The 25,747-nt window shown below is 42.8% G+C and overlaps 1 protein-coding gene across 1 annotated transcript in view; it reads right to left on the bottom strand.

The window, feature by feature from the left end:
* LOC117140592 (dendritic arbor reduction protein 1) overlaps positions 1–25,747 on the bottom strand; it is a 26,743-nt gene extending 996 nt beyond the window's left edge. Inside the window, exons 1-5 of the mRNA XM_033303600.1 lie at positions 24,963–25,747; positions 7,244–7,820; positions 5,863–6,569; positions 5,005–5,680; positions 3,104–3,163 (exon numbers count right to left, since the gene is read on the bottom strand). Of these exons, the coding sequence (XP_033159491.1) occupies positions 3,104–3,163; positions 5,005–5,680; positions 5,863–6,569; positions 7,244–7,820; positions 24,963–25,025 (2,083 nt within the window). The 5' untranslated portion in view covers positions 25,026–25,747. The remainder of the gene's footprint in view (positions 1–3,103; positions 3,164–5,004; positions 5,681–5,862; positions 6,570–7,243; positions 7,821–24,962) is intronic.

The raw sequence follows: 25,747 nt of genomic DNA, 5'->3' as shown, positions 1-25,747 counted from the left end.
TACGGGGCACAGAAATTCGAAAAAAAAATTCCACCGGCCGGTGAGCGAAACTCTTTATTACTCTGTATGACTAATTCATACCCTCCGAAAACCCCTCAAACATTGAAATGCGAAATAAACTCAAACATTCGTGTTCAAACATAGACTGAAATCGAATGAAATAATTATTGCGGCCGGAAATTTTTTCGCGAACTTGACTTTTTAGGTTGCCAAGCTGTGGACTTGTAATTTGTGGAGCGAACCGAATGGCTTATCCATGGACATAATCCAATTGGATTGGTTGGGGTGTGCAGAATTGGGATTTCGGCGCCGAAAGACAGCGATTTGTAGGGGTCTTAAAGAAGAGGGATTTGAAAATTTGCTCGAAGATTTAAGTTGGGTAGTAAAGTTAAACTATTTATGTGATTTCTTTACCATTCCTGCCTTTGAAAATTTTATGAAACTTAATCGGGAGTAGATTGTTCTTTTCGAACTTTCCCCCATTCATGCAGCTTTCTTAATCATCTCAGTATCGAGATCTCAACCAACATCAAAGAGAGTAGACTTGTGAATGTTGTTTATTATTATTTTGTTCATCGAAGAAACGCACAAATTTTGTTAAGTTTTGGGGGCCCTCGAGACCAAGAGATCTCGAGTGGCACTCAGCTGACACTTTGCTGGGGATTTTCGAATAGAAACCCAATGCCCCTCGACTCGTGGCGTGACTTATTGGTTTATTTAGATCTCTTATAATGAACTTAAGTGTCCCGAGATGCGAACATAATCGCGGCGATCGCGGGCTTAGATGGACACGTGGGGAATTTGTTATTCGAAAATGGCCAAACGGGTACGAGTGAGTCATCTGGCCCAGAATGGGACATTAAAGACCTCCCCGGCCGTGGGAATTTAATTTGGCAATGATCACGGCAGCCATTCAGCCGCAAACCAAACAAAACCGACTGGCGAACTAACAAAAGTTATGTAAATGTTGTTTTGTAATGTGCGATGAACGCAATGCGATAAGCGCAGCGGAATTACTTCATAATTTTACTTACAGCCGCGATAAGGCCAACGCGGCAATATAAATAAATTCAGGCTACATCGGGGATTGAAACTTCGAACTACGGACCAAAGCCCCGGGCTCTGGACCATAAAAGACCTCCTCCAGTCTCTGGGCATAAAATCAAACTAATTTATGGCAGCGCGAACGTATTAGCAAACAAATCAGTACAAAACAAGCCAGTTCCAGCCCGAATCCCACCACGAATCTGTTTCCGAGCCCGAATCCTAGGGCCCAGGCTGCGGATACTGGACCGCAGACTAGAGACTGGTTGTGAGATATGGGAAATTTATGCGTTCGCCTCCTGCATAAAGATTAGTTACCAAGTGATTTTCTAATCGACGCAGCCAGATAAAAACAAAAAGCCCAAATAAAAATGACAAATTTACGAGCCATGAGATTTTATGAGAAGATGAGAGAGAAGTGGGGATGGCAAAATTAAAGAGTTTGGGACAGGAACAAAGAATATCAGATTTTAAGGTATATAGGATATTAATTAAGTATATTTTTCCACTTATAAAATAGAAAGATAGAAGCTGGCTCATTCCGATCGCCAAGAGATTTGAGTGCCTTGACAGAGTTGACCAATAGTTTTCCTCTAGCTAATGGACCTCTTCACTTTGCGCAAACGAAAGACTTAGGAAACGAACTGCCGCGGAGAGCTCGATGACTGGTAAATATTTGCGGTGGAAATCTGTCGATCTCGTCACCTTTCTTCCCCCTTTAACACCGAAAACTCTCGAATTCTCAGCCCGGCGTTGCTAATCAGCAGAGACAACAGCCTGGTGGCGCCTCAAAAATGGCATGAAAAATGTGTGTGTGCTGTGGCCGAGGGGAAAATAAACGAAATCTATGAATGGAATGGGCTGGGCTTCGCCGGAACACAGCTAACTAACTCAAAAGCCAAACAAACCGACAGCCATCAGACGGTAGCAAAGCGTTTCTGCATCTCGAACTGCCACTCGAGGAGTTGCGAAAGTCAGCTCAAATCCAATAAGCCTGGCCCGGAATTCGTGTTGGCCCGAAGCTGGGTGTTACGATCTGAACCAAATCGGAACGAGAACTATTAGCATTGTCAAGGGAACCCACTTGAGTCCGGGGTTAACCCAAAGCTGCCGACCTCTCGTTGATGGGGCGTTAACTTTATCAGCCAAGTGAAAATCAGCGCTGCGCACAAAATCATAATAATAAAAATGTTTTTAAGCCAGCGCTTAAAGTTGCGCATAAATCAGCTGGTCATGTGCGATTAATAAAACGGCGGAGAGATGGGATTCTGCCATTTTGTTCCTCCTTATTTAAGTATTATTTTTCCCTCTGCTTTTGTGGAGGCATTAAACGTGCGGCCCATAAAACGAAGACAGGTGATCTCGGTGATCGGTGGGCAACGGCAACGGATCGTCAAGTGTAATCCGAGCAAGGAGGAAATGCAGGCCAAACGTGCGCCCAGCTGATGGCGTTGGCGATTGGCGATTGCTGATGTTGCAACTGCCAACTTGCAACTGCAACTGACCACAAAAGCAGAAAAAACGGAAAAAAGCGAAGCCAAAGCCGCAAAAACAAACCGTACAAATCACGATTTTCGCTGCGGTTGCCTCCGTGGCGCAAAAATTGAAAATGAACAGCACACAGGGAAAAATGTTGGTTCTTTAAAATGAAAGGCGTTAAAAAACTACAAATATTTCAATGTTTTGTACTATTTTTTTAAACACACATACAAATTACTTTTATTACTATACTCTCAGTGTATAGCACTCAAAAAAAGGCGCTTGAAGCTTTCTGGGCCTTGGCAAATTATGTGCTGGCAACTACAAATATGAGCGCGCGAATTAATCAAAAGGCGACTGTTGCCCAACGTCCAAAAAACCAAGCGGTGCAGCTGTTCGCCGGTGGCTCATCGGTGGTTCAGTGGTGCAGTGGGGTCAGCTTTTTACTCAGTGGTGCACAGCCCACATGCGAGCTGAAGGATGGCAGTGGACCAATCTGAGGCAGGAGGTCAACTGCGGGGTCATCAAGTGGGCGGTTGGGTTTGGTTTTTAGGAGGATATCTAGTTAAGAGAAACTCACCCGTGTGTATCCTTTGATGGGCCTTCAGATGAGAGCTTTTTGTGTACACCTTGGAACAACCTGAAATTAGGTAAAGAGGAGAGAAGCGAATTAGTTTTAGAAACTATTTACCAAACTCCAAATTGCCACAAATTTTTAGCATTTAAAGTTGCTAGATTTCGTAAACAATATGATTACAAATTTGGCGCTTTGAAACCTAATCTTTGCAAAGTAATGTGTAGGGGTTTTGAAATATTATAATTGACACCTTCGTTAAAATTATACCTTCTTAAATAGAATTTATTGCCAGTAATTATTTATGGCTTCGAGCATCCGAAGACTATAACGTTTTTTGAGTGCACTTGGCTGTCTATGGCGTTCACCAAAACCGTATCAGATGAGCAGAACGAGGCTCGAGGAGCGTCGAGTATCAAATTCCGATAGAGAAGCCATTCCCATAAAGTGGGTCAGTGGGCGTGGGCTTTTAATTAGCGGGTGAAAGTTGCACGAGATTCACTTGGAACCTGCTACAAGCTGGTAGCGAGTGACATTTATGAGGCATTTACCGGCAGCGTTATTAGTGCCCCTTTCCCAAAAAAGGATTTCCCGGGGATCCCCGCACGTACGGCTCTAATTGAAAGCTGCCCAAGCAACGTGCCACGAAACACAATGCCTTGCTGCCAGCGAAGAATGTTGCTGACAACCAGCAAGTCGCAGCAGCAACTAGCCTGCAGCAAGCAGCAACATGCAACCTGCAACTTGCAGCGATCGTCGACAGTTAGACAGTTAGAGATACTGAAAAGCACTGCCGAATCGGAGGAACTCCTCCAGTCCAGACATATCTCACTGTCTGATGCGTGCGCTTATGGCATAATAACTTCATTTGGACAGCGTTTCGGCCGGAGTTGCCTCAAAATGGCCATGGCCAACGTGTCAGACAATTGTCAATTATTTATTAGTGGCAACGCACGTAGTCGGTTTCGAACAAGCGACATTGGGACACGGACGGAATGCGTCTGGCTTGGAGTTTGGATTTTTAGATTGAGTCAGACAGCGTCGCCTTAAAAGCTTTTTGGCTCGTAATAGTGATCGATAGCTAATGGATAGTATTTGAAGCGGTCGTTCTGTGGAGACTGCGGGTGATGTCGTGATCTCATCTTAGCTTATCGCCGATCTCGACGAGATTAGCTACCTGCGGGTAATAGAAGCACTAAGGAAGCTATTAGAGATTTTGATGTGATTCCAAAATTAAGCTAAATTTCGATTCTGTATTTAGTGATAAATTTTTCGATAACTTAGGTTCTACGCCTCACTGTGCCGTATCTTTGCCATTGATCATTGCTGACTCAACGATATCTCGCCCACCTCTGACATTGAAAACGCATTTGACCAGGCTGAAGTGAAACAGCATGCAACTGTAACAAAAGCCCAGGAAAGGTGGCTCGAAGCTCTTACATAAATATGGCAATTGGCTAATTAGAATTACAAAGAAGGCAATTGAAAAGCGCCATAACAGCGACTGCGACACCAGAAACCTGGCAGTCACACAGCAAGAAAACAGAAACGCGAAAGATAATAAATAAATGTATAGATAAATAGAGAATAAATAAATGCCGATTGGAAAAACGCGGCACGCATGCGCAATGAGGATCGCACGTGGAGTGGAGTTAGGTAGCCACAGTGGGTGGAAAACGGGGGGCGGCAGGTGAGTTTGTTACGAAAAGTGTCGCAAAGCGCGCCAAATGATAAATGATACGGAGGCATGCTGCGACTAATAACGAGATATGAGGAAGCGCATCTCTAGAGATCTCTCAAGATGGGTCTTCTAATGTGGAGGTATTTTAGTATTCCTATATGAGACTCATCATATGAAGTCCTATTGCCAAGTTGATTATGGTTCATAATTTAGTTTCTCTACTCACCAACGAAATCACAGTGGTGGATGCGTCGCTTTTCCAGCTCGGGATTATTTCGGCGGTTGTAACGCACCGTTCGCACGCTCATCAAACTGGCGATGTGGGCCGCCGTTCCCGGTTGGTGGTGCGAGTGACGACCACGCCTCCCGCCCCCCGAAGAGCGGGGGGTGGGCGGTGGCTGTTGCTGTGGCACCTGTTGCTGCTGTGGTTGTTGCTGCTGAATGGCACTGGCGGGTGTTAAGGTGGTTAAGGTGGTATTGCAACTGTTGTTGCTGCCTGTGGCTGCACCACCCAGAAGTTGCAGCGTGGGCGGTGGGTTAATGAGGCCCATCACATGACCTTGCTGGTAGGGCGGTGGTGGGGTGGTGCGCCGTTGGGCGGCTGCAGCAGCTGCTGCTGCAACCATCGAGCTGCCAGGGCTTCCGGGATCCGAACTTGGCGGGGTCAAAGGTGGCACAAACATATGGCGACTGGCGGAGGAGGCGGAGGAAGAGGAGATGGACGAGGAGGAGGTCGAGGGAGTGCTGGGCGCCGCAGGGGGACACAGTTGCTGCAGCTGTTGCTGCTGCTGCTGTTGCTGCTGCTGTTGAGCACCGAGTTGAGCTGTGGGCGTGGCAGTGGCGGAGGCGGTGGCTGAAGCAGCGGCTGATGGCGGGTGTATTTGGTATTTGGTGTGGAAGGACTGTGGGGTAGAAGAGTAAAAATTTAAAATTTGAAGTATTGTATTTGCACTATTTTATGTCATTTAAATCAGTTCAAAAAGTTTGTTGTCAAGATATGTATAATTGCATTTTTCGTAAGTTCAGTAAGAGGCGTGTAAGCTACCAATCACAGAGGTTGCAAATGCAACACCCCGTCACTCACCTGACTGCTGTGCCAGCTGTAGCCGTAGGAGTTGCTGCTGCTACCGTTGAGATAGCCGCCTCCCGATCCGGAGACCAATTGAGATGCGTACTGTTGCTGATAGGAGGAGGTGTTGCCGCTGCTGTCGCCGGGGGTCGCCAGCTTGGGGCTGCTGCTGCTACTGTTGTTGTGCTGCAGATGTTGCTGCTGCTGATGCTGCTGCTGCTGCAGTTGCAACTCTACCACGTCGACAGCGGGTGGCAAGCCAGGCAGCGCCAGACTGGGATGATGCTGGTACAAGTGCTGCTGCTGATAATGTTGCTGATAGTGTTGCTGCTGGTATTGCTGCTGATGTTGCTGCTGGTGTTGCTGCTGCTGCTGTTGCTGCTGTTGCTGCTGTTGGTGCTGCTGCTGCTGTTGTCGCTGCTGCTTCTCGGTCTTTATCTCCAGGGGACTGAGCAATGGGGTCGAAAATGTCTCGAGCAGACTCTCATCGATCGCCTCCATCTTGACCTGCGGCAGCTGCGATGTTGCAGACTCCCCCGTGTTGCTGCTGCTGTTGCCGCTGTTGCTGCTGCCATTGTTGTTGCTGCTTCCGCTGCTGCTCAGCATGAGAGCGTTCTCCGGATCGATATTTTGGATTGAGGTAGTAATATCGTCCCAGAGCACGGGTCGCTGGTAGGGATCGTCCAGCGGATCGGCGTAGAGAGCCTCTTTGTTTTTGGTTTCTGTGCAATCGAAACGGACAGAAAATCGCCTTATAATCGCCTGCTAACACTTTATGCAAATCGCGGCATGGGGAATTATTAATGTACACAATGAAATCTCGCATATGCATGAAATTTCTAAACAGCTGCTCATTTGTTTGACTATTTTTAGAGCTACTATTTAGCGGGGGGCCCACAATCAGAATTGAATCTTTTCGTCTAGGGTTGAGGTGTTTATTGATAGGCTTTGGTTCAGTGATTGTTGGGAAGAAAATCTGCCAGAGAGAAGTCTAAAAAAGTTCAAGAGTTGGTAAGCTATGGCGCCAGAAACCATTCAGTTAATCATTGAACTAAAACGTTTAAACCTTTATTGGCCTAATTTATATTGCCTTAAACCCTTTTAATTAAATTTAAAAATCATATTCAAATTGTTCTTTTATACGTTTTTGTAAAGACTACAGCTCATTGCCACTTCGTGGCGACCTCAATCTCTTTTCTGAGCAGGGTCTCCCGCTTGTCTGCGTTTTTTTTCTTTAAGGCGGTTTCAGATTTCACATTTCGGCAACAAGCCGCAAACACGTTGGCATCGCTTGTTTTTCTCTACTTTGCTATTGACTTGCGAGATTTCACTGTGCGTGTAATTTTGTGTGCCATCAAAGTTCCCATTCCCAATCCGATTCCCCCTATATACCCACCATATAGATACTCCTTGTCGCTGGAGGTCGCACCACCCGTTGACGCAACCACCGCACCACCGTAGCCGAGTGCCACTTCGTAGGGCGCTCCATCGTACAGTGGTGCACAGCCGTAGGCTCCATTTGAGTTGGAATTCGGCGATCCGGCGGGCTGAAGTTGCTGCTGCGGTTGCTGTTGCTGCGCATGTGCAACATCGCTGGCGTACGATGGGGCGGGGAGGTGGGGCCACGCCTCCGATGCACCACTTTCGCCACTTTGAAGGCTGTGCGAGTGGTGCTGGTGCAAATGATGGTGCTGGTGGTGGTGCTGATGGGAGTGGTGGTGGTGCAGGTGGTGGTGGAACTGATGATGCTGATGGCCTCCGGTTGCCAAACTGCTGTTGTTGTTGCCGGTGGGTGTTTGGCTGCCGTTGCTGTTGTTGCTGCTGCTGTTGCTGCTGTGGTTGTTATTGCTGCTGGTGTTGTTGTTGTTGTTGGCGGCTGCCGCGGCCGCTGCCAGAACCTCAAGCTCAACATCGGCGGGCTCGATTTTATGCAGACGACCCATCAGCTCGTGCCGATAGTCCAGTTCCGGGGACTGCCAAAGAGGAAAAGCACGGAGAGAAAATATTTTAGCAATGAAAAATAAAATACGAAAATAAAATAACAATTTATTTAAATGTTATGATATATAAAAGATAAGAATGTGTATTTCTGCAGCTTTTAAGGTACTGTGTTATGGCCAAGAATGACTTATATTTTAGTTAATTCGTTTTAAGACTTTTTCCTTTGTGCAGTTACAGCAGATAGTCGTGTGTTATATGGCCCATTGGGCAATCAGAGCTCCAAGCCTTCGTCTCTCCGGCATCTGCCTCTATCTGCGCCCCTTCTCTACCATAAATTTTGATTAAACTTTTATCGCCCTGCAACACTTTCTGCTGCCACTTGAGCAATCTCGTGCCCACTGCCCCCTGTCCGAATCATCCGAGCCTTATCTTTACGTTCATTTCTTTTCCCTGGCTTTATTTTTATAGCATTCTTCGCTTCAATTTCGTTTTGCTCGGCTCCGAAATTTGTTGTTTGTAGATTTGTCGTCTGATTTTTATTTTTATTTTGATTTGGATTTTTATTTTTATTGCCCGTCTCGGGATCTTAATGCTCATGCGCTTTTAGGGGAATGCAAGTTCGTTGTCTAAGTCATTCGTTTTGAGTGGGGTATTTGTCGAATTTGAATATCTCTCAGCAAGCTGAGCAAGCGAGAACAAATAGAAACGCGCTAAATTTGTGGCTTTTGTCATGCTAAGACTGCTTTTGTTTTTGTTTGCGGACTTGAGGCCTAAAAATTGCTAATTCTAGAGATGATTTGCATATAAATTTTATCTGCCCTTACAACGGTGTTTTAAGAAATTTTCTTTGCGCTGAAATAAGTTGAATAAAGTTCTTTTAATTGTGTTGTTACCTACACATTTTTCTTTTGTTTCTCATACTTTATTGTTTTATTCAATTTTTAGAGAACGGAAGACAGCTTATTTATGGCAACACTTTAGGTGGTTTAGGCAAACATAATAATCATTTGGCAAATTAGTGAAATTTTTTATACACGAACGAGCCAGGCTTTTCACATGCAAATGATGCGGCCAAGGGCCCATATATCAAACAAACTGTCGATCGGCGAAGGCTGGCCATAAAAAATAGCAGAAACCAACGAAAATCTGACTCAAATTCGAGAAATGCCCGACACTGACTCATTCCCCCGTGAAACTTTGAAACTTCGAAACTCCGACAACAAATGTTGCCTCGTTTCTGTTTTATGAGCTGAAAATTTACGAGCGTGGCAAATTATTTTAGCTGCAATATTTTTGCGCCAGCATTTTTCATTTTATTGGCTGCGGTCGCTTTATTTTCTCTCTTATTTTCGGGCTATGGATTTTTGCCAGACCCACACGGTACTATTTTCGTTTTTTGGGTTTTTGAGTAATGTTTGCTCGCCGCTGAGGTCAACATGGCGTGTGATAATTTTAATAGATTTTTGTGTTTCATTGCGGGTCGTATGAGTAATGTCTGGAGCTGCCATTTTCCACCGCGAAGTGGCGAGTTGCGGTTTTCCACGAATCGAGTTTACCACTTGGCAAATGTTCAGGGTTCTGATTGGGGCTTTTCATGGAGTTGGTTGGCTAGTTAGTTTGGAGCTAGGGCGCATTTAGTGGGCTCTCCACGCAAATGACCTCATAAGAATGCGTGAAGCGTCGTGTTTGGAGGCCCGCGGAATCTTTAAGTGGGTTCGATTGGACTTTGGGGCACCACCACCAGCAAAACGGTAATTGTGTGACAGCCAGCAGAACAACAAACATGAATTTCAATTATGAACTTTTTGTTCTTTTGGACATTTCTTTGGCCGAGGTAAAATTATGCTCAGGTACTTATAATTTCAGTTTTTTACACCGACTGGCACGCCAAAGTATTTTTATTTATTTATGTTTTTTTACATTAAAATGCCGTTGTCAATAATCACTTCTGGCGGCAGCGTCAATAAATGGGTATTATGTACGTATAAAAATTTGCATAAATTGTACTGGAGAAGGGAGTTCAAATGGTTTGTGTGTCCCGCTTTTGTCTGTGAGTTATTTGCCCGATTGTGTTGAAGTATTGGACATTTTATTTTATTGTTTATTGATTTGACCCATTTGGAGTGTTGATGAATTGGGTTTAGTGTCTAGTTTTTAGTTGGTTGCAGCTGCAGTTTATAGGATCATTCATTGCAAGCATAAATTATTCAATACGAGAACTTAAAATTATTAAGAGGGTCAATTGATTGTACATTTGCTTGTAGAGATATAGCGTATGTTAATCCCAAAATAAACAATTGGAACTATTAATTTTCTCTGGAACCACCACCGTTCCTCTTTCCATGCAGTTCCACCTATCGGTTATCTTATGGGGCATACAAAGGTTTCTTTTTTGCCGGTAAAACTTGGTTAATTCAACATGCCCCGTCTCAAGTGCATTTTGCGGCTGTTTAGCGATTCGTTTTGGTAATTTTTCATAGCCATCTCTGACTTTTATGTGGACTGACAGGCAATGGCGATGACTGGTGGCGGCTTCTGCCGCAGATGCTGCAACTGTAACCTGCAACAGGCAAGCAGCAACATTGCAAGTGCAACTGCAACTGAAACTGAGGTTGCTGCTTTGGCATTTCTCAGGTGAATGGCAGCCGAAACGTGAGGAGTTGCTTGGCTCTTAATGGCCAAGATCGTTAAGTGCACAAATAAAGTTGTTAACTATTGTTTAACGCCACCGCCATGGAAAACAAGACATTGCTGTACCTACACATGTAGTGTGGCTCCCAAAACAAGGCACAAAGAGGTAATATTTATATGAAAAACAAGCAAAAAGCATAAAAAATAATGACAAACATAAATATCAACTTTACGAGTGCAACGTGACTTCATTTAAAATCGAACAAAATATGCAAAATAAAGCAATGCCAGTCGGATACGCACGCACACACACACACACACGAACGCCTTCCTACACATGCAAACCTCTCGCACGTGCGTGTTCGTGGTCAAGAACCTCAGACCAAATTTGGCACTTGTTGTGAGAAATGGAAACAAACGAGGAAGCAGCCAAATACCCCTCCAAACGAAAAGATAAAGCCCATAAAAATTAATAAATTTGATGTTCCATTATATTCGTTGTTACTTTTATTGTTTCTCTCCTGTGCTGTCTACCGACCTCGGCAGCCGTTTTGCATTTTAAAGAGCCGTCCAGCGAGGGCCCCGTTCACCATTCAGTCGGCTGACATTTCTTTTCAATTTAACTCTATCTATTAACGACCATCAATATGCCAAAAATTACTATATAAAAAAGATGTCAAATTGCCAACTGTTTATTTGATATTTTTACCTCTATTAATGCGAAGCATTTTCTTAGCCTGACTCGATATTGAGCCATAAAATTGGCCATTTTGCGTTCGATCTCGGCGGCTGCGACAGCTGCGCATAAAGTCGCTCATAAATGTCGCTCCATAAAACTCGTAAGAAATGGGTCCAAATCATATCAATAACAAAAGCATTTGAACTGCGGGAAGCGATAAATTAAATGCCTAAATGGTTCGAACAGAATGGGGTTATAAAATGTCAAGAGATGGTGCCCACACAAAAGGCCCCGCAGATAGCGATCTAATTGGTGCTGTAATTCCCGAAAACATCCAAAATATCATAGTCTTTACAAGATCGGGCTTTCTAAAGCGATTGCCCGACTTCATTAACGGCACGTGCCGAATATCAGTTCATCATCTGTGCGAGTGCTTCCCCCCACACACCCAGTGCGCAAAAAAAAGCAGAAACAATGAAAGTCTCGCTTTTGTGATAAGGCCAACAAAAGGCTGCTCAGAGCAAAGTCTGATTTATCTGGCGGATAAGCAGAAGCGGCCTTCATAGTTGGCCAACAGTAATTGCTAGGCCAAGACAAAAAGGCAGAAAGAAAGGCAAGAAAGCAATGGTAGAAATGCTATTAAATAATCGATGGCGTATTGTTCGCGAATCCAATTGCCAATCGCGCCCCAGGGCCAAACTTGAATTGAGTGCAAAAAAGAGAGATACTCGTGTATAAAAAAAACATATTTCCTGAAATTTGTTTAATGAAACGACGGCTAATGTTTATTATCGCGCGCCAGTGAAAGTTTCCATTAAGGCAGGAAGTAATAGACTTGACACATTCAAACGGCCGATCGCTCTGGGCCAGAACAAGTTCGCTGCCTGAGTCTTTCGTTTGCCAAAGTGGCGAGTTCGTTGCCTAAGTCTTTAGTTGTTTAGCGTTGAAACCAATGTCAAACTCCAGGGCTGACCCTCTTCAAAGCTCACGGATCACCGATAAGTCCCGCCAGCGAATTAACCTCAAACATCGGGCGCCATAAAATCTAAACGCTGGACCATAAAAAAACGAGTCGGGTCCAGAAGATCGTAAAAATAGTTTAGTCCAAGCATATATGCATATAGACGATTTGTTTTGGACATGACTCAGCCAAGGAGCGAAAAGCGATTTGCATAAAAAATCGCTGGCAATTATTTTATTGGACCAACCACACATAAATCTTGGCCAACGAGAGAGAGAGGCCGTCAGTGAGAGGGGAAAACTATGCCAACTATGTTTTTCCGCATTTTCCGCCGGCCAAATCAGCATGCCAAATCAAATTTGGAACAGTAGTTGAATCGCTCTGTTCCTCGGAGGCCAACGACAAGTGCTGCCCATGCTCGACATGCGTTTTGCATCGTTCCGTTTGGTTGCGAAATGGCCAACTCCCTGCTCCTACCGCTTTCCCTCTTTTTTTGGCCAACTTAAATGTCACCAGGGGACTTGAGGCCTGTGTGTCTCCTCTGCGCGACTTGCAGTCATTTTCTGGGAATTGAATTTTCCGTCCACTTTACATTTGCTTAGAGGAGGCTTGTCCCCTGGCTGCTTTACTGATTTGCATCGACTATCGAATGACCAGTGCCCTGTGGGATGTGGACCCACAAATTTAACTTAATTTAACAGTTACATGAGAAGAAGGGATGATTTAAACATGGGGACTTCTCAAAAATGTTAATGCCTTTTTGTACTTAATAGTAATTTAAAAGCTTTCAGAAACATATAGCATTCTTTCGAAATATTTTTAGTCTTAGGGAGATAGTAAAATTTGTTCAGTGTATTCCCATTTTTGTATAGCCTGGGCTCCTTGCTCGTGGCATGCCACATGGGCTCTCGGTCCGCAGACAGGCGTGTAGGTATTGACAAGCCATGCGCTACCTGCTACTCTATGTTGCCAAGAGTTACCTCTGCCACACCGCCTCTTGGAAAACTAGGAACTCTTTACATGGACATTCCCCGGCGAGAATCATTTACACGCGAGCAAATCGCGGGAGGGGAAACTCTGCGGGTTTTGAATCTGTTTATTTGCTTGTCGCCAGCCACAATTTGTCGGCACAGCTGGACGCGTCTCCTTCGCTTTGCTTTGGCACCTGCAAAAGCAAACAGAAAACAGCCAACAGCCAACGGCAACCCAGTCTTCAGACTTGAGATATAGGGAAAACTGTGTTCGGTCCACCGAAGGCCGAACCGACTTTAACACCTTTATCTGAGGCGAACTCGAACTCATCAATTAGGTAAAAGAGCGCAAGACGGGCTCATAAATATTTAAAGTATATTAGGCTGGAGCAAACGAAGGGGCGCGAGAAGGGAAATTTCAAAAACTCAAGAGAGTATTGGCACACAGAAAAAAAATAAGCGTAAATAAAAAGGTTTAAGTCTTTTAACTTTGATTTCCACTTTTCGTATTTTATGGCCGATATTAAATATTTTTTTCAATTTATATGCATACATTTGCAGGACAGAAGACATGTTTTTTGAGAATGGGTACTTGCTAGAATTTTTCCGTGTGTAAATAAGGTATGGAGAAACTGTTTGGGGGACACACAAGGTGTCAATTTGACATAAATAGGTCTCGTATCTTCTACACCAGCCACGCTCGTGTCGTTTACATAATTAAATGAGGTCTACCCCTTACCTTATTTTCTCCGATTTTTTTTCTAATCGTAAAAGAGGCGCTAAGTGGCAGGGCAAACAGCACAGTACAGCACAAATCTCTCGAAAAGGTGTTAAAAGAAAAGCATGAAGCGTTTACCTTGCGTGGCTGCCCCCTCTCTATTTTCGATTTCTCACAAGTCCATTAAAAAAATCAAATGTTGCTGGTCATCTTCAATAGGGGCAGCTGCAAATAACGAATAACTCCAGCTCATCCATCAGCTGCGATCAAATTTGAGATCATCATCATAAATTTAGCTCAGCTCGCCCACATATCATTTTAAGGATCCCCGAGACCTTAACCCTTCGGTGAGTTCGTTTTCGGTATTAACACCCTCTGCCCCGCACTGCTCTTCAGCTTTGACGTCATTCGCTGTCAGTGTCTCTTTCATTAGCGTTCGGGTTATTAACCACCTTAGCCCCTGGCACCCCTTGTCCTTTAACAGGCATTCTGCCCTTTTGAGCCGGCATTTTAACACCTTTCGCGAAGGTGTTCCGTTGGCATTGGCGTGTGCTGCAGACGACGCGTGCGCGTCTTTAAAAAACTTAGCCTGCAATGTCCGACGTTGTGTGTTTTCCGCTGTTTAAGTGCGAAGCAGAAACATTACAAGTAATTAGGAGGGGGTAAAACTTTACTAAGCCCTTCTTACTGACTTTTAACAGTGACTCCAAATATAAAATATAAAAGAAAGCTTCCAAAAATGTTTGTCCATCGATTAGTGCTCAAAAAGCATAAAGCGCATAAAACCAAAAATAAAGTCAATTATATAAAATCCCCATACTTAAATGCACAATAAAGTGGCAATGAAGCTTATTGCTTTTTATATTAGGAGTAATAAATGGAATCACATAGTAATTAAAGGCACAGGTCAATTAACTTTTGATTGGATAATTTTTTGTGTGGGCTTAATCTGAGTTTTATAATAGCGATTATTATTAAAAAGCAAAATAAGCAAATTTAAGCTCGCGTTTTTATTGTTATTATAATTATTTATTTATATCATTCTCAACAGATTGTCTTTCAAGGAGGAATTAAATGTTGGATTCACTCCGAATCACTTAAATTTCCCATTTTTCAATCTACCACCAAATATGCCAAACTTTGCTCCTGGTGACCCAGATTTTATTGGCGTGATTCATTTGAAATGCTGCCACATGTTGCAATGCCATATAGACTGTATATTCTCAATTGGCGATTCAATGGACCTTTTCAAATGCCATTCATTATGCCACTAAACTTATTAGCTACAAATGTGTCTCCGCAATGTGTCAGTTGCAGTTCCCCAACGGCGGCATAAATCACTTGCCAAATCGGCAGCTCCACCAGAAAAACAGAAACAGAAGCAACAACAATGGTGACCACAACAAAAACACAATGTCGGTCGGCCAAAGAAATGCGTTAATCAATGCAAGACCCAAAAAAAAAGAAGGAGGTTGCCCAAAAATGGTCAAAAGACCAGCCCACAAAAGTCAGTCGCACGTGAGTCCCAGATGATTTCCAAGGGGAATTTGTGGGGTTTTTGAGGGGGTATTTCACTTGCTGAAACTTTTCAACTTCCTCATTTGGCGAGACCACAAAAATAAACTTAATACACATTTGCCGATCTCCTACACCCGCCTGCGAATCTGAATCGCACTTCATTAAGTCTCCGAATATTTGTAAAAATAACAAAACCAAAAAAAGGAAACAAAACAAAATGTAAGCTTAAAATATTTGCGCTTTTGTTAACGAGTCGCAAAAAGGCACTCACAATGCGGCAGCAACAGGCATTTTGCGTTAATGATGCACATTGTTCAGTGAAAATGAGAGGCTCACACTGAAAATCCGAGGCTGACACCTGCGAAATGAGGGATTTCAGATGTGAGGGCTGATTTGGGCTTTTGTAAACAAGAATTTGGATAAAAAATAAAATAAATAATATAATTATATATATATGCGTGCATCTGGATTTATGCGCATATCAATTCAAATGTCATCAGATTTTACCCCTTAGGCATTTTTTTAATTTTCAGTACTTCAGATCTTGAAAAGATAATAAGTTTCAAAATCTGTGCGTAAAAAGATACCTGAAAATATGTGTTATTTGTTATGTTACTGCCCGGACACTTAATTCTCACTTTGATTTATGCACATCTCAGCCCACTTTGACGTCAGATCGTTTTTTCCTGCAGGTGGGCGTCAATTGGAGCAGCTGCATCCAAAAAATAAAACCCAAAAGCCGAACGACAAACAACAAAACAAGCCACGTTGATTGCCCGCTTCCTGCTCAGCAAAAAATGTACTGCAAAAGGGGGCGGGAAGCGAATTATGCACTAAGCGATTGTCATTACAATAAATTTCGCATATTGTGCGCATAAATTTCGCAAATGCTTCAAAGGAGCCCAGGCAGCTGGGACATCCAAAACTGGAGTTGCCATGACTCATGGGTTCTTATTGTAGCAGAAACTGGGTCAAATTGCGGCATATGCGAGTGCTTAGAAGACAATGAGTCAACGCCGCGTATACGCAATGTGGGCCAGGCAGTAACTTCTTCGAAGTGACATTTCCAGTTGGGTCTCTGGGCTTATTCGCATTTCGGCGTTTCGACTCTTTGGTCTTACCTCGATTTGGATTTTAGGCAGCTGTCAAGTTGTCAAAACGTTTGCCTTATCGACATTTCAATTAGGTTTGCAGCAGGGAGAAGTTTGCCACATTAACGATATGAATTGATAGTTGGCCTGTCAAAATCTTTTGGCACATATCTATTTCGTCTGACTGCCGTTCAAATATCAGCCGCATGTGTGCCGAGTTGGCAGTCGCATATGCAGATTGTGTGGCAAGTTAAAATGCCAGCAGACATCAACTGTTTAACATTTCTCGACTTCTGTTTGGATCGGTTACCCCATCCAGAAAACTCGGCTATATCACCTGCTCATTCAGCAGTCTATCTGTCCAATTAAGCATTTATTTTGCGACATTTAATTAGGCGAGATAGAGCGCTTAGTAGCTGAGTTTGGTTGAGTGGAAATATGACAACGTTTGAGGGGTGGGAAACTGAATACTACAAATTGAAAATTGAATTGAAATTGAAACTTATTGAAATTTTATTAAACAACTCTATACTTGTATGCTAATTAACTTTCAATCTCCCCATCTCAACTCACTCACTTTCATTTTCGGCAGCGACTTATAATTTACAGTCAGCACTAACTGAGCTTGGTTTATGGCTCATTTAGCTAATTTCACTTATTACCCCTTACAGCATCCCGCCTTCAGTTTGATTTATTTTAACGATCCACCCAAATGAGTTTAATTAGCAACGGGGGAATATAAACAAAGCAAGAAATTCGCTTCCCAATTATTCGAGTCTGCTGTTTATTTGCTTAATTCTCGTGTTAAATGCATTTAATTTAACTGTGACATATAAATTATCGGCAACCTTGGGCAATCCGCGTTCTATGCAATTAAATAAATTGCGGGGCGAGATCAGCGGGCTGGAGAGTTTGTGGTGCTTTTTAAAAACAAATAAACTAAAGTAAGGATCGCCCGGGGGCGCAAATATTTTGACGATCGGCTTGCACAATTAATAAACAAAATTCGCGCAGAATACAGGGGCATAAATTATAAGGCTAACATATGTCTGGCCTGGACATTATAGCCCCGTTCCCCGCCAACAGCCAATTGCAATCACGACTCGCAGAATCGGTTGGTAAGAAATCATAGCTCTCTAGCCTGAGACAAATGCGGCATGATGGCCCAAGGGGACGGGCCAGGCAATTACCCACAACTGGGAAATTAAAATGCATGTGCAGTGATTTTGAGGGGGGGCTTATACGAGGGGAACCTGGATGCGTGTGGGGCTCTCTGACCCCTTGAACCCCCGACTCCGTCGCATAAAATATGTGACAGCTTTGACACCAACAAACAAATAACCGCAGCAGCCCATGGAGAACCCCTCATCCCAACTCCAATCTTTCGTATTCACTCCACCCGAGGGGAACATCATGTCCGACAAGATTTTCGTTTAAAACGCGAACAGGTTTCGCTTTTATTTTCCCTCTGCGTGTGCCGCCTATCAGAGAACACTGTACTACAAGAAAGTCTTTCGAGGTAATTTTAAGTGTTATCATAGTTCGAACTATATATAATGTTCTGCCGTTGATATAAGCTTTACTTCGTATATACATTAGATTTTCATAAGTTTGTAAAGTATTCAAGATCCTGTAGTATTTTTAGATATTTTTCTATTATCAGAAAATTTTTTGTAGCCCAGTGTAAGCCCAGCGAGAAAGGCTGGCGCGGATTATGCTAATTTTCGGCATTTCATTGAGGAAAAAGTCTTCGTATCTATGAGTCTGTTTATCGGGCTGCGAGTGTGTGAAGGCATTTCATTGAGGCCAAGCGATATTTACGCAACCAGTTAACAGAAAACTCGAATCCCAAATGGACATGGCCGGCAGAAGTTCCTGGGCAAAGGGGCTCCAGGGGGGGCCAGGTGGGTGAGACTTGGACAAAGAGTTGAAACAAAACTCCCAAAATAGATACAAGTCCAAGAGGCAAAATGAAATAAATCAACGGCCAGACGACGAGGGAATAAACAATAATTTGGTTAAATTAGAAAATCGGTAACAAAAATCAATGATGCTGAAAATTTTCATAATAATAGCGTTAATAGCCATCATAACAACGGTCGAAGACCAAACAATAGGCCAATATCTTCGGCTGGCAGGGAAAGGTGGGAAAAGATACTCAGCTGGAGTTTGGTATTGAATTGTTTTTGGACTCGAAATGGTCGACAAATTGCTCAATGAAATTGATATGGGAATGGATACGGTGTTCAATTCTTCAAAAAATCCACTGAGCAAATATATGTGCCTTAAAATTGGCGAAATACCTAAAATATAAATAGTTCAATAGTCGAAGTTTCATAGAAATTACAGATATATTTAAAATTGTACAATTAAATTCGAATTTAATGACTGACTAATGACTCACCTACTAATAAATGACTAGATGTTCCTTTGTATTTTAATTTATTTGGCCCTAAAGCTATTGGGCATTTAAATAAATGTTATTGTAGCTATAAACTGTTTTCAAAAGCGTCTTTTATTTTATTGCGTTTAAATTCCTTTTAAGCGTTGTGGCTTAGCCAAAATGGCGTTTTCCTCGTTCTAACGGTTTCAGCGCAATTGTCTTCCTAGGTACTCACCGATACACACTCAGATAGCCATTTTATATAGCTACTATGTACAGATACAGATACTTCCCGTTGAGCGGTACATGCGCAGTGTCACGCATTCGCTCAGTTGTTCAGCTTTTCAGTCCGCTCCGCTCGACGGCTGTTAAGCACCATTAAGCAGCAAAAGTCAGCGTCGCCATGTTGAGACAGCCCCCTCGCCGCTGAGCCCCTGCTCCACTGCCAGTGCCACCCACCGCCCCACTCCCCCCGCTCGATAAAACCCGCTGGAAGCGTCCAACCAAAAGTCGGCAGAGCTATAGCCTAAGCCCCGCAAGCGCAGCAAATCAAAACACATTTCATAGCTTGAAACAAAGCAAAAACTTAGGAGGAGAGAAAAAACAGCAGCTAGAGCTGGGAGAGAAAGGCCAGAGGCGGCGAAAAGGGGGATTATTAATATTCATCTCAATAATATTGTATTTTTATGTAGTAAGTTTATATACAACTATAGACAAACTTTTAAATATGCTTATGATTGAAGAGTAAACAAATTAAAGTTAATAAGTGGCACGTTGCTGCTGTACCGCTTCGGTATTCCCCACCCCTCTCGGACGTCTGCGGCTCCCCTGTTAAAATCCGCCCACCCCTCCACTGGCTCGCCGCCATTTGCCGAGCGTTTTGCCACACAGTCGCTGCCGTGCCGTCGATGTTGCTGCCGTCGTTCTGCTCATGTGCGCATGACGAATGACCGCAATTTGCGACAGTTTTTTTCCCCGGCTCTTAAGTATTTTATTTATTTTTTTTTAGTTATTTTACTTTACATATCTGCCCGGCTGACTGATGTTGTTGACTATTAGCTGTCGATTGTGCTGGCCGCTGGTGTGTGTATCTATTTTCATTATTGGCTGCCTTTAAATGTGATTCCTATTTGCCTTTGCCTATATATAAGTTTATTTATTCTAATGACAAGTCACTCGAAACTGACTGATATTGATATGGTTATATGGTTATTGTAGTCGCTATTTACTATTTACTATTCAGTGTTCCAGTCTAGCGCGCCATTTTGCTATTGAGAGCGATTTGGTTTAGTGGGTTCTAGCGATCGTTATTTGAAAGCGGATTTAATGGAGTCTGTATGTGATATGGAATTTGTTTACGTGGAAATTCAGCCACAGAGAATTTAGAGGTTTTGTCATCTCTTTATTTACGGTAGTTAAACACTGAATAATGACCGACGTTTATTCTGCTTTCAAGTGAAGGGAAACAGCAGTTTTCCACCACATTTTGACACTTCCCTGGAGTTTACAAACTAGTTTTCCACCCCCGCTCACTCACATTTGCATAAAACCATTCGCACAGCTATTGCATATCACCGGGATATTGAATATCCCTGCATATCCTTGAGGGACAAACAGGAATGCATAATAAAACATTAATTGATGTCGCTGACGCGTCGTTTGGGAAATATTCTCACAATTTCACGCTAGGCAATCATAATATTCGGATATATTGGGGTGGCCAGTGAAGCTATGAACAGAACACTACAAATAACATAGCACAGGAAGTGCCCTGAAACCCAGGGCCTACAAAACCAATTTCCGATCAGAGCTGGAAAAGCGTTCAGCCATGTCGAGGGGCTCTTAACCCATTGGTGACCGAACTGAACTGGCATGCGCAACATGTAGATTGTGCGGAATCAATAAATATTTGAAACGAAACTGTTGAATAAACGCTGATCGGTCGGACACAGGATTTGCGGGCAATTAATTTGTGTTATTCAGGAAATTTGTAGGGGCCAGAGACGAGAGTTCAATGGCCAAAAGGCGATTATTGACAGGCCCTATTAGTGGGTCAATTGCCCAGAAGAGATCTCAATGCTGGCCACTCGTACCTGGCGCATCTTCTCGACTTATAGCCATTTCGAGTACCTTTCTGTACACTGGCAATTAGCGATCGATCATAGAAATCTCGGCCGGGTGATAAAAGTTAAGTAAGCACATAACGTGAATTGAAGTGTTTTTAGACGCATATGCGCCTGGGCTGGGATATCGCCCATCGGTCCACGGATTATACACAATAGTGCCTTACGAAATGTGCTGTGATTTCGATTTCAATTTAAATTTGCAATTTGATTTCGTGTCGGACTGGTTTGTTTGAACCTTTGTTGGGGCCTTACGACCGATCGCGCTGATCGAGCGATGGAGACCATCCGATGATGGCTTTATCATCGCCCCCCGATCAAATGTGTTTTTTTTTTCTCACCTTGTTGTTGAAATGAATTCGAGGCGAAATTGAAATTTACAGCGCCGGCATTTGACATCGGCTTGGGTCAACTATTCGAAGATTTCACGCAGATTTTGTTTCATAATCAAATAATTGATCTTAATGCGGCATCAGAGCTTTAAATTAAATTTATTTCATTCCATTCGCTGTCATCCGCTGAGCTTTTGATCCCATCAAACCCGAAACGAATTGCGCTTCAATGTTGCGGGGGTTTTAGCACCTCTGTGAGCATAAAAGCCTTTTTTCTTATTTTTGGGCAAACTAGTTTCCGCAATAATTCGCCGAAGTCAAACATGTTTCTCCTTTTCTTTTGTGCCTTAGGCCCGGCAATCTATCAAAAATTTAAGGTGATACTTTTGCTGAGTCGAAAAAAATGTTGAAATTAGCCGGTCAAAAGGGTTGCCTTTGGTCAATAAATGCTCACTCACGTGCCATAAACTTTGGGTAAGAAAGGAGGGAACAAGAGCTCGAATTGGGTTAAATCAATGGTGAGGATTCTATTGAAAAGCTTTTAAAAAATCCAAATTGATGGATAGTCGATTTTATGATTTCAGACATTGGTTTTTAAAGCTCAACACAAAGGGTATGCGAAGAAATTGAAGAAGGTGTTTTAATACTGTTAAAGGATAATACAGTTCTGCTTGCAACTATAACCCTTGGTTCCCAATAATAGGCTATCTAGAAAACCGCAAATTCTATGTGCACCCAGTGGCTTGTGAGTGATTGATTCTCGCGGCACGATTGACCTCCAACTTGGCCTGGCGGCGAATCAATCAAAACTGGCTGCAAATAAATGATATTTTTTCCCCAACTTTTTTGTGCCATTTTTGGCGCATTTGTGTGCCAGTTTTCGTTTTCATTTGCATGAATTGGCGAAATCAAAATATGGCAAAGACTAGACACTAAAAACTTGGCATTGTGATGGAGGAAACAGAAATTACTGGCGGGATTTGCATAGGAATCGATCGATCGATGGGCGATCTCCCACTGGGCCTTAATGAGATTTTGGCCAACTGTTTTCATGGCTTACTCCAGTTATTATTTAACTGCCATTGTCTGGACGGTGTGTAATTGGCAATCGGTGTTTTGTTCGGGGGCTCGATCCAATCTTGAACTCATTTTGAAATGGAAAGTCTACTAGGCACATCATTATCTTATCGGGCCATTATTCGGCCGTTTTCTATCTAATTTCCCACGATTTTTTATGGCTCAGATGAGCAGACGGCAAAGCAATTGCACGGGGCTGTAATTCTTGTTAAGTTTCAGCACCGATTTTGATTCTTTTAAGGCGGCCGCCTTTGTCTGATTCCGATTCGCAAATGCAAATATTTCCTATTGATTCAGATAGGCTATAAACTCATATTCGTTTTATTTGGTATATTTGAAAATGTCTTTTATTGACAAATCACTGGAGCGACTGCAAGTTTCGTTTAGTTTTAAATAATTTGCATAATTCTTCGGCCCGTGCTGGCGGTAGTTTCCCCCTCTTTCCAAAAGCTCCAACTTTAAGTTATCTGATTTTTATCTATATTTAATTATTTACGATTGAAGCACAATGGTTCAGGGTCATTAATCAGAGCCGCAAAAGTCGGCGCTATAACCGCCTGGCTACGTGCTTGATTACTTCCATTATTCACTGAATGTATCCGATACGCAGATACTCGGATACTCGGATACTTGGATACTCGCTGCAGCTAATTCCCTGTAAGCGATCGTAAACTAATTTCGTTCTGAGCCATAAAATACGAAAGTTTTTCGTCATAATCGCCGTGAGTCGTGGGAATTACCTTACCATATCTCGTTATATCTGCTAAATCAGTGGAAAACGGAAGAAGTCCGCCCCCTCATCCAAAAGTTCACACTATCTGGAGGAAGTGGAAGGGGCTTCCAGGGGGCCAAAGGGGGCCTACAGCGCTTTGTACTTTTGCGACTGTGTGTAAATATTTGACAACACATGCCTAATTAGTGCAGCCATTGATGGTGACAGGCGGAACAAGCACAACACTTGTCGAACACCCAGCTCTTTTACGATGCCTTTTTACCCGGAATCGCCAATGTCTCGGGTTTCTTCGTCTGTACCTATGTATGGATATCTGTTTCCCTGAGGTTCCCTGAGTTCGATCCTTATCTCTGGGGGAAGGAAGTGTTCTGAGGAGGGCAGCTGGAGACACTCAACCCAGAGCTTTTGTTGAGCAAGGCTAGACTTTCTGCGGGAAACTAAACTTATCAATGGGCGTAAGGCCGGTAGACCAACGGTTGTAAAATGCTCAGATAAGGCAATAAGACAGGGAATGATAGGAAAATTTAGGAAGATAGCCTACACATCATAAAATTTAGAGGAAAGATAATCGAGGCTCAAGATTATTGTTAATAAAAAAGTACTTCTACTTTGAAAAATTAATTCATTGTCAATGAGTATGGCCTGAAAAATTCTTCTATAGTCGATTACTTTAATAATTCTGTGCGATCAGTTTCATAACTCTGAAGTATTTATTGACATTCAGCAATAAACAGGATAAACAGTTCCTCGGAAAGACCTATTACTCATACGTATGTACCCTTGCCGATTGTAATTATGTTCTCATACTATCCAATACCATCGATCAATGCCAACCAGTCGATGATCGGGCTATAGCTATAGATATTCCCGGGTAGGAACCGTGTTGAAACCATCTCGTCAGTCAGTTGGGGACACTTGGCACATTGGCAAAGTGTTGGGGGCAAATATTTACCCAGAGCTTCGCAAGTAAGCGCGAGTCAAACAATTGAGGCAAACAAGTCGGGAAAACAGAAAAACAGGCTGCAAACATGGATATCGAAAGGAGGAGTGCGGATCGGATCGCATCGGATGGGCTGTGATCGCCACAGTTTCCCTGCGGAACGCGTGAAAAGTGTGGATGAGTTCAAAAGAATTAACCGACCGTGTATTTGAGAACGGCTTTAAGAGCCGAGAGTTCCTGCAGGTGATAACAAGATTTACAAATCGATTGTCGCATTTGACAAACAAAAAAAATGGGGAAAAAACGGCGAAGGAAGCGAAGGAACACCTGAGGAAATCCAAGGTGTTAATCTCTGTGGAAACACACTCGAGAACACTCAACAATTCCGCAGTTCAACTCCTCATCTCAATCGATAATCGAGCTAATTTGTTTTCGGTTTTATTGTAATTTGTGATTGCCGCGTGCGTTTTATTTATACTCGTACTCGAATTCGTACAAAAATCGGCAAAAATCTGGTCTGTTCAAGATTTGCATTTTGATAAGCGGAAGTTGTTGGGCTTAAGGTGTTTTTCATGTGATTTGTAAGCTCTCGTATTTGTTGTGTGCTCGCTTATTGTTGTCAAATTTGGCCAAAATTAATTTGCAATAAAAGCGGCTTAATTAGCGCATTTTATCATAATTCTGGTACGTAAGGTTTTTGTTGTTTCCTTTGAATTGGGTTTGACAAGGAACCAGTAATTGGAAATTAATTGGCCAATGCTTACGATATTTAAACGCTTTGTGATGTGTTCATCCTTGTTTAAAAACACACATTCTTTCTATAACAGTTGGATATATTTCCATTTGTTTAAGTGATTGATAATTTGAAATTTTGACACTGCCTTTTATTTGATACGAAATATCTATCTGCTATTTTGATTTTATTTATTTTAAAATATCAAGGTTTCTAGATCATTTCACTGGAACTTCCAGAATGTCTTGCAGCTTTTCATTAAATATTCTGGTAACCGAACTCACCTGCATCACCCAGTAGTTATTGTTGGCGGCAAACTGATCACCAATTATGATATCCGTATGCATTTAAGCGGCGTTTTTCGCATGAAGCTTCTTCACTCGACTGTTGGCCAGGGGGAATGCCTGGCGGGGGAGGGGATGCCACCGATTCTACCGATATTCTACCAATATTTAACCCGACAATTTGCAACTGGGCTCCGTACTTTTGTGTTTGCGGACAATTAAATGGCGCTGCTCTGACTCACGAGTCACGATCAGTTCAAGGCACAGTGATTAATCAATTTCGGATGCGAATTCAAAATCGGATTTGGAATCGAATTTCGGGATTATTATTGAATACTTCAGCTTGACATGGCACTGCGAGCGACAGACATTGCGGCACGTTTTCTTATTATTCAATTGCTTTTTGTTATTTGTTGTTAAATTAATTTAATTTGCAAGGATATGCAAATGAAGGCACTCGATCACTTTCTCTCACTCTTTTGTTTCCCTTTGTTTGCACACAGATTTTTTGTATCCTTTGCGTTAATTGCAAAAATTAATAAAAGCCGCCGGCTTTCGCTCACTTCCGCATTCGATGATGAGCTTCGGCTTGTATCTTATTTGTATCTGTATCTCTTGTTCCTCTCGATATGCTGTATATATGGGCAGTAAATTCGTTGCAATATTCTACAGATAATGGTAAGGCACTTGCGGGTTTTAATTTATAACTTATTTTCTGTGTAGCTTGAGTGGAAATTTAGGCGATTCACGCGCTCGTCGGCGAAGTTGTTACTGCGCTGGCGGGA

The sequence above is a fragment of the Drosophila mauritiana genome, chromosome 3L (assembly GCF_004382145.1).
Source record: "Drosophila mauritiana strain mau12 chromosome 3L, ASM438214v1, whole genome shotgun sequence".
Classification (NCBI taxonomy): Eukaryota; Metazoa; Arthropoda; class Insecta; order Diptera; family Drosophilidae; genus Drosophila; species Drosophila mauritiana.
This window is presented reverse-complemented; position numbering and strand designations above follow the sequence as displayed.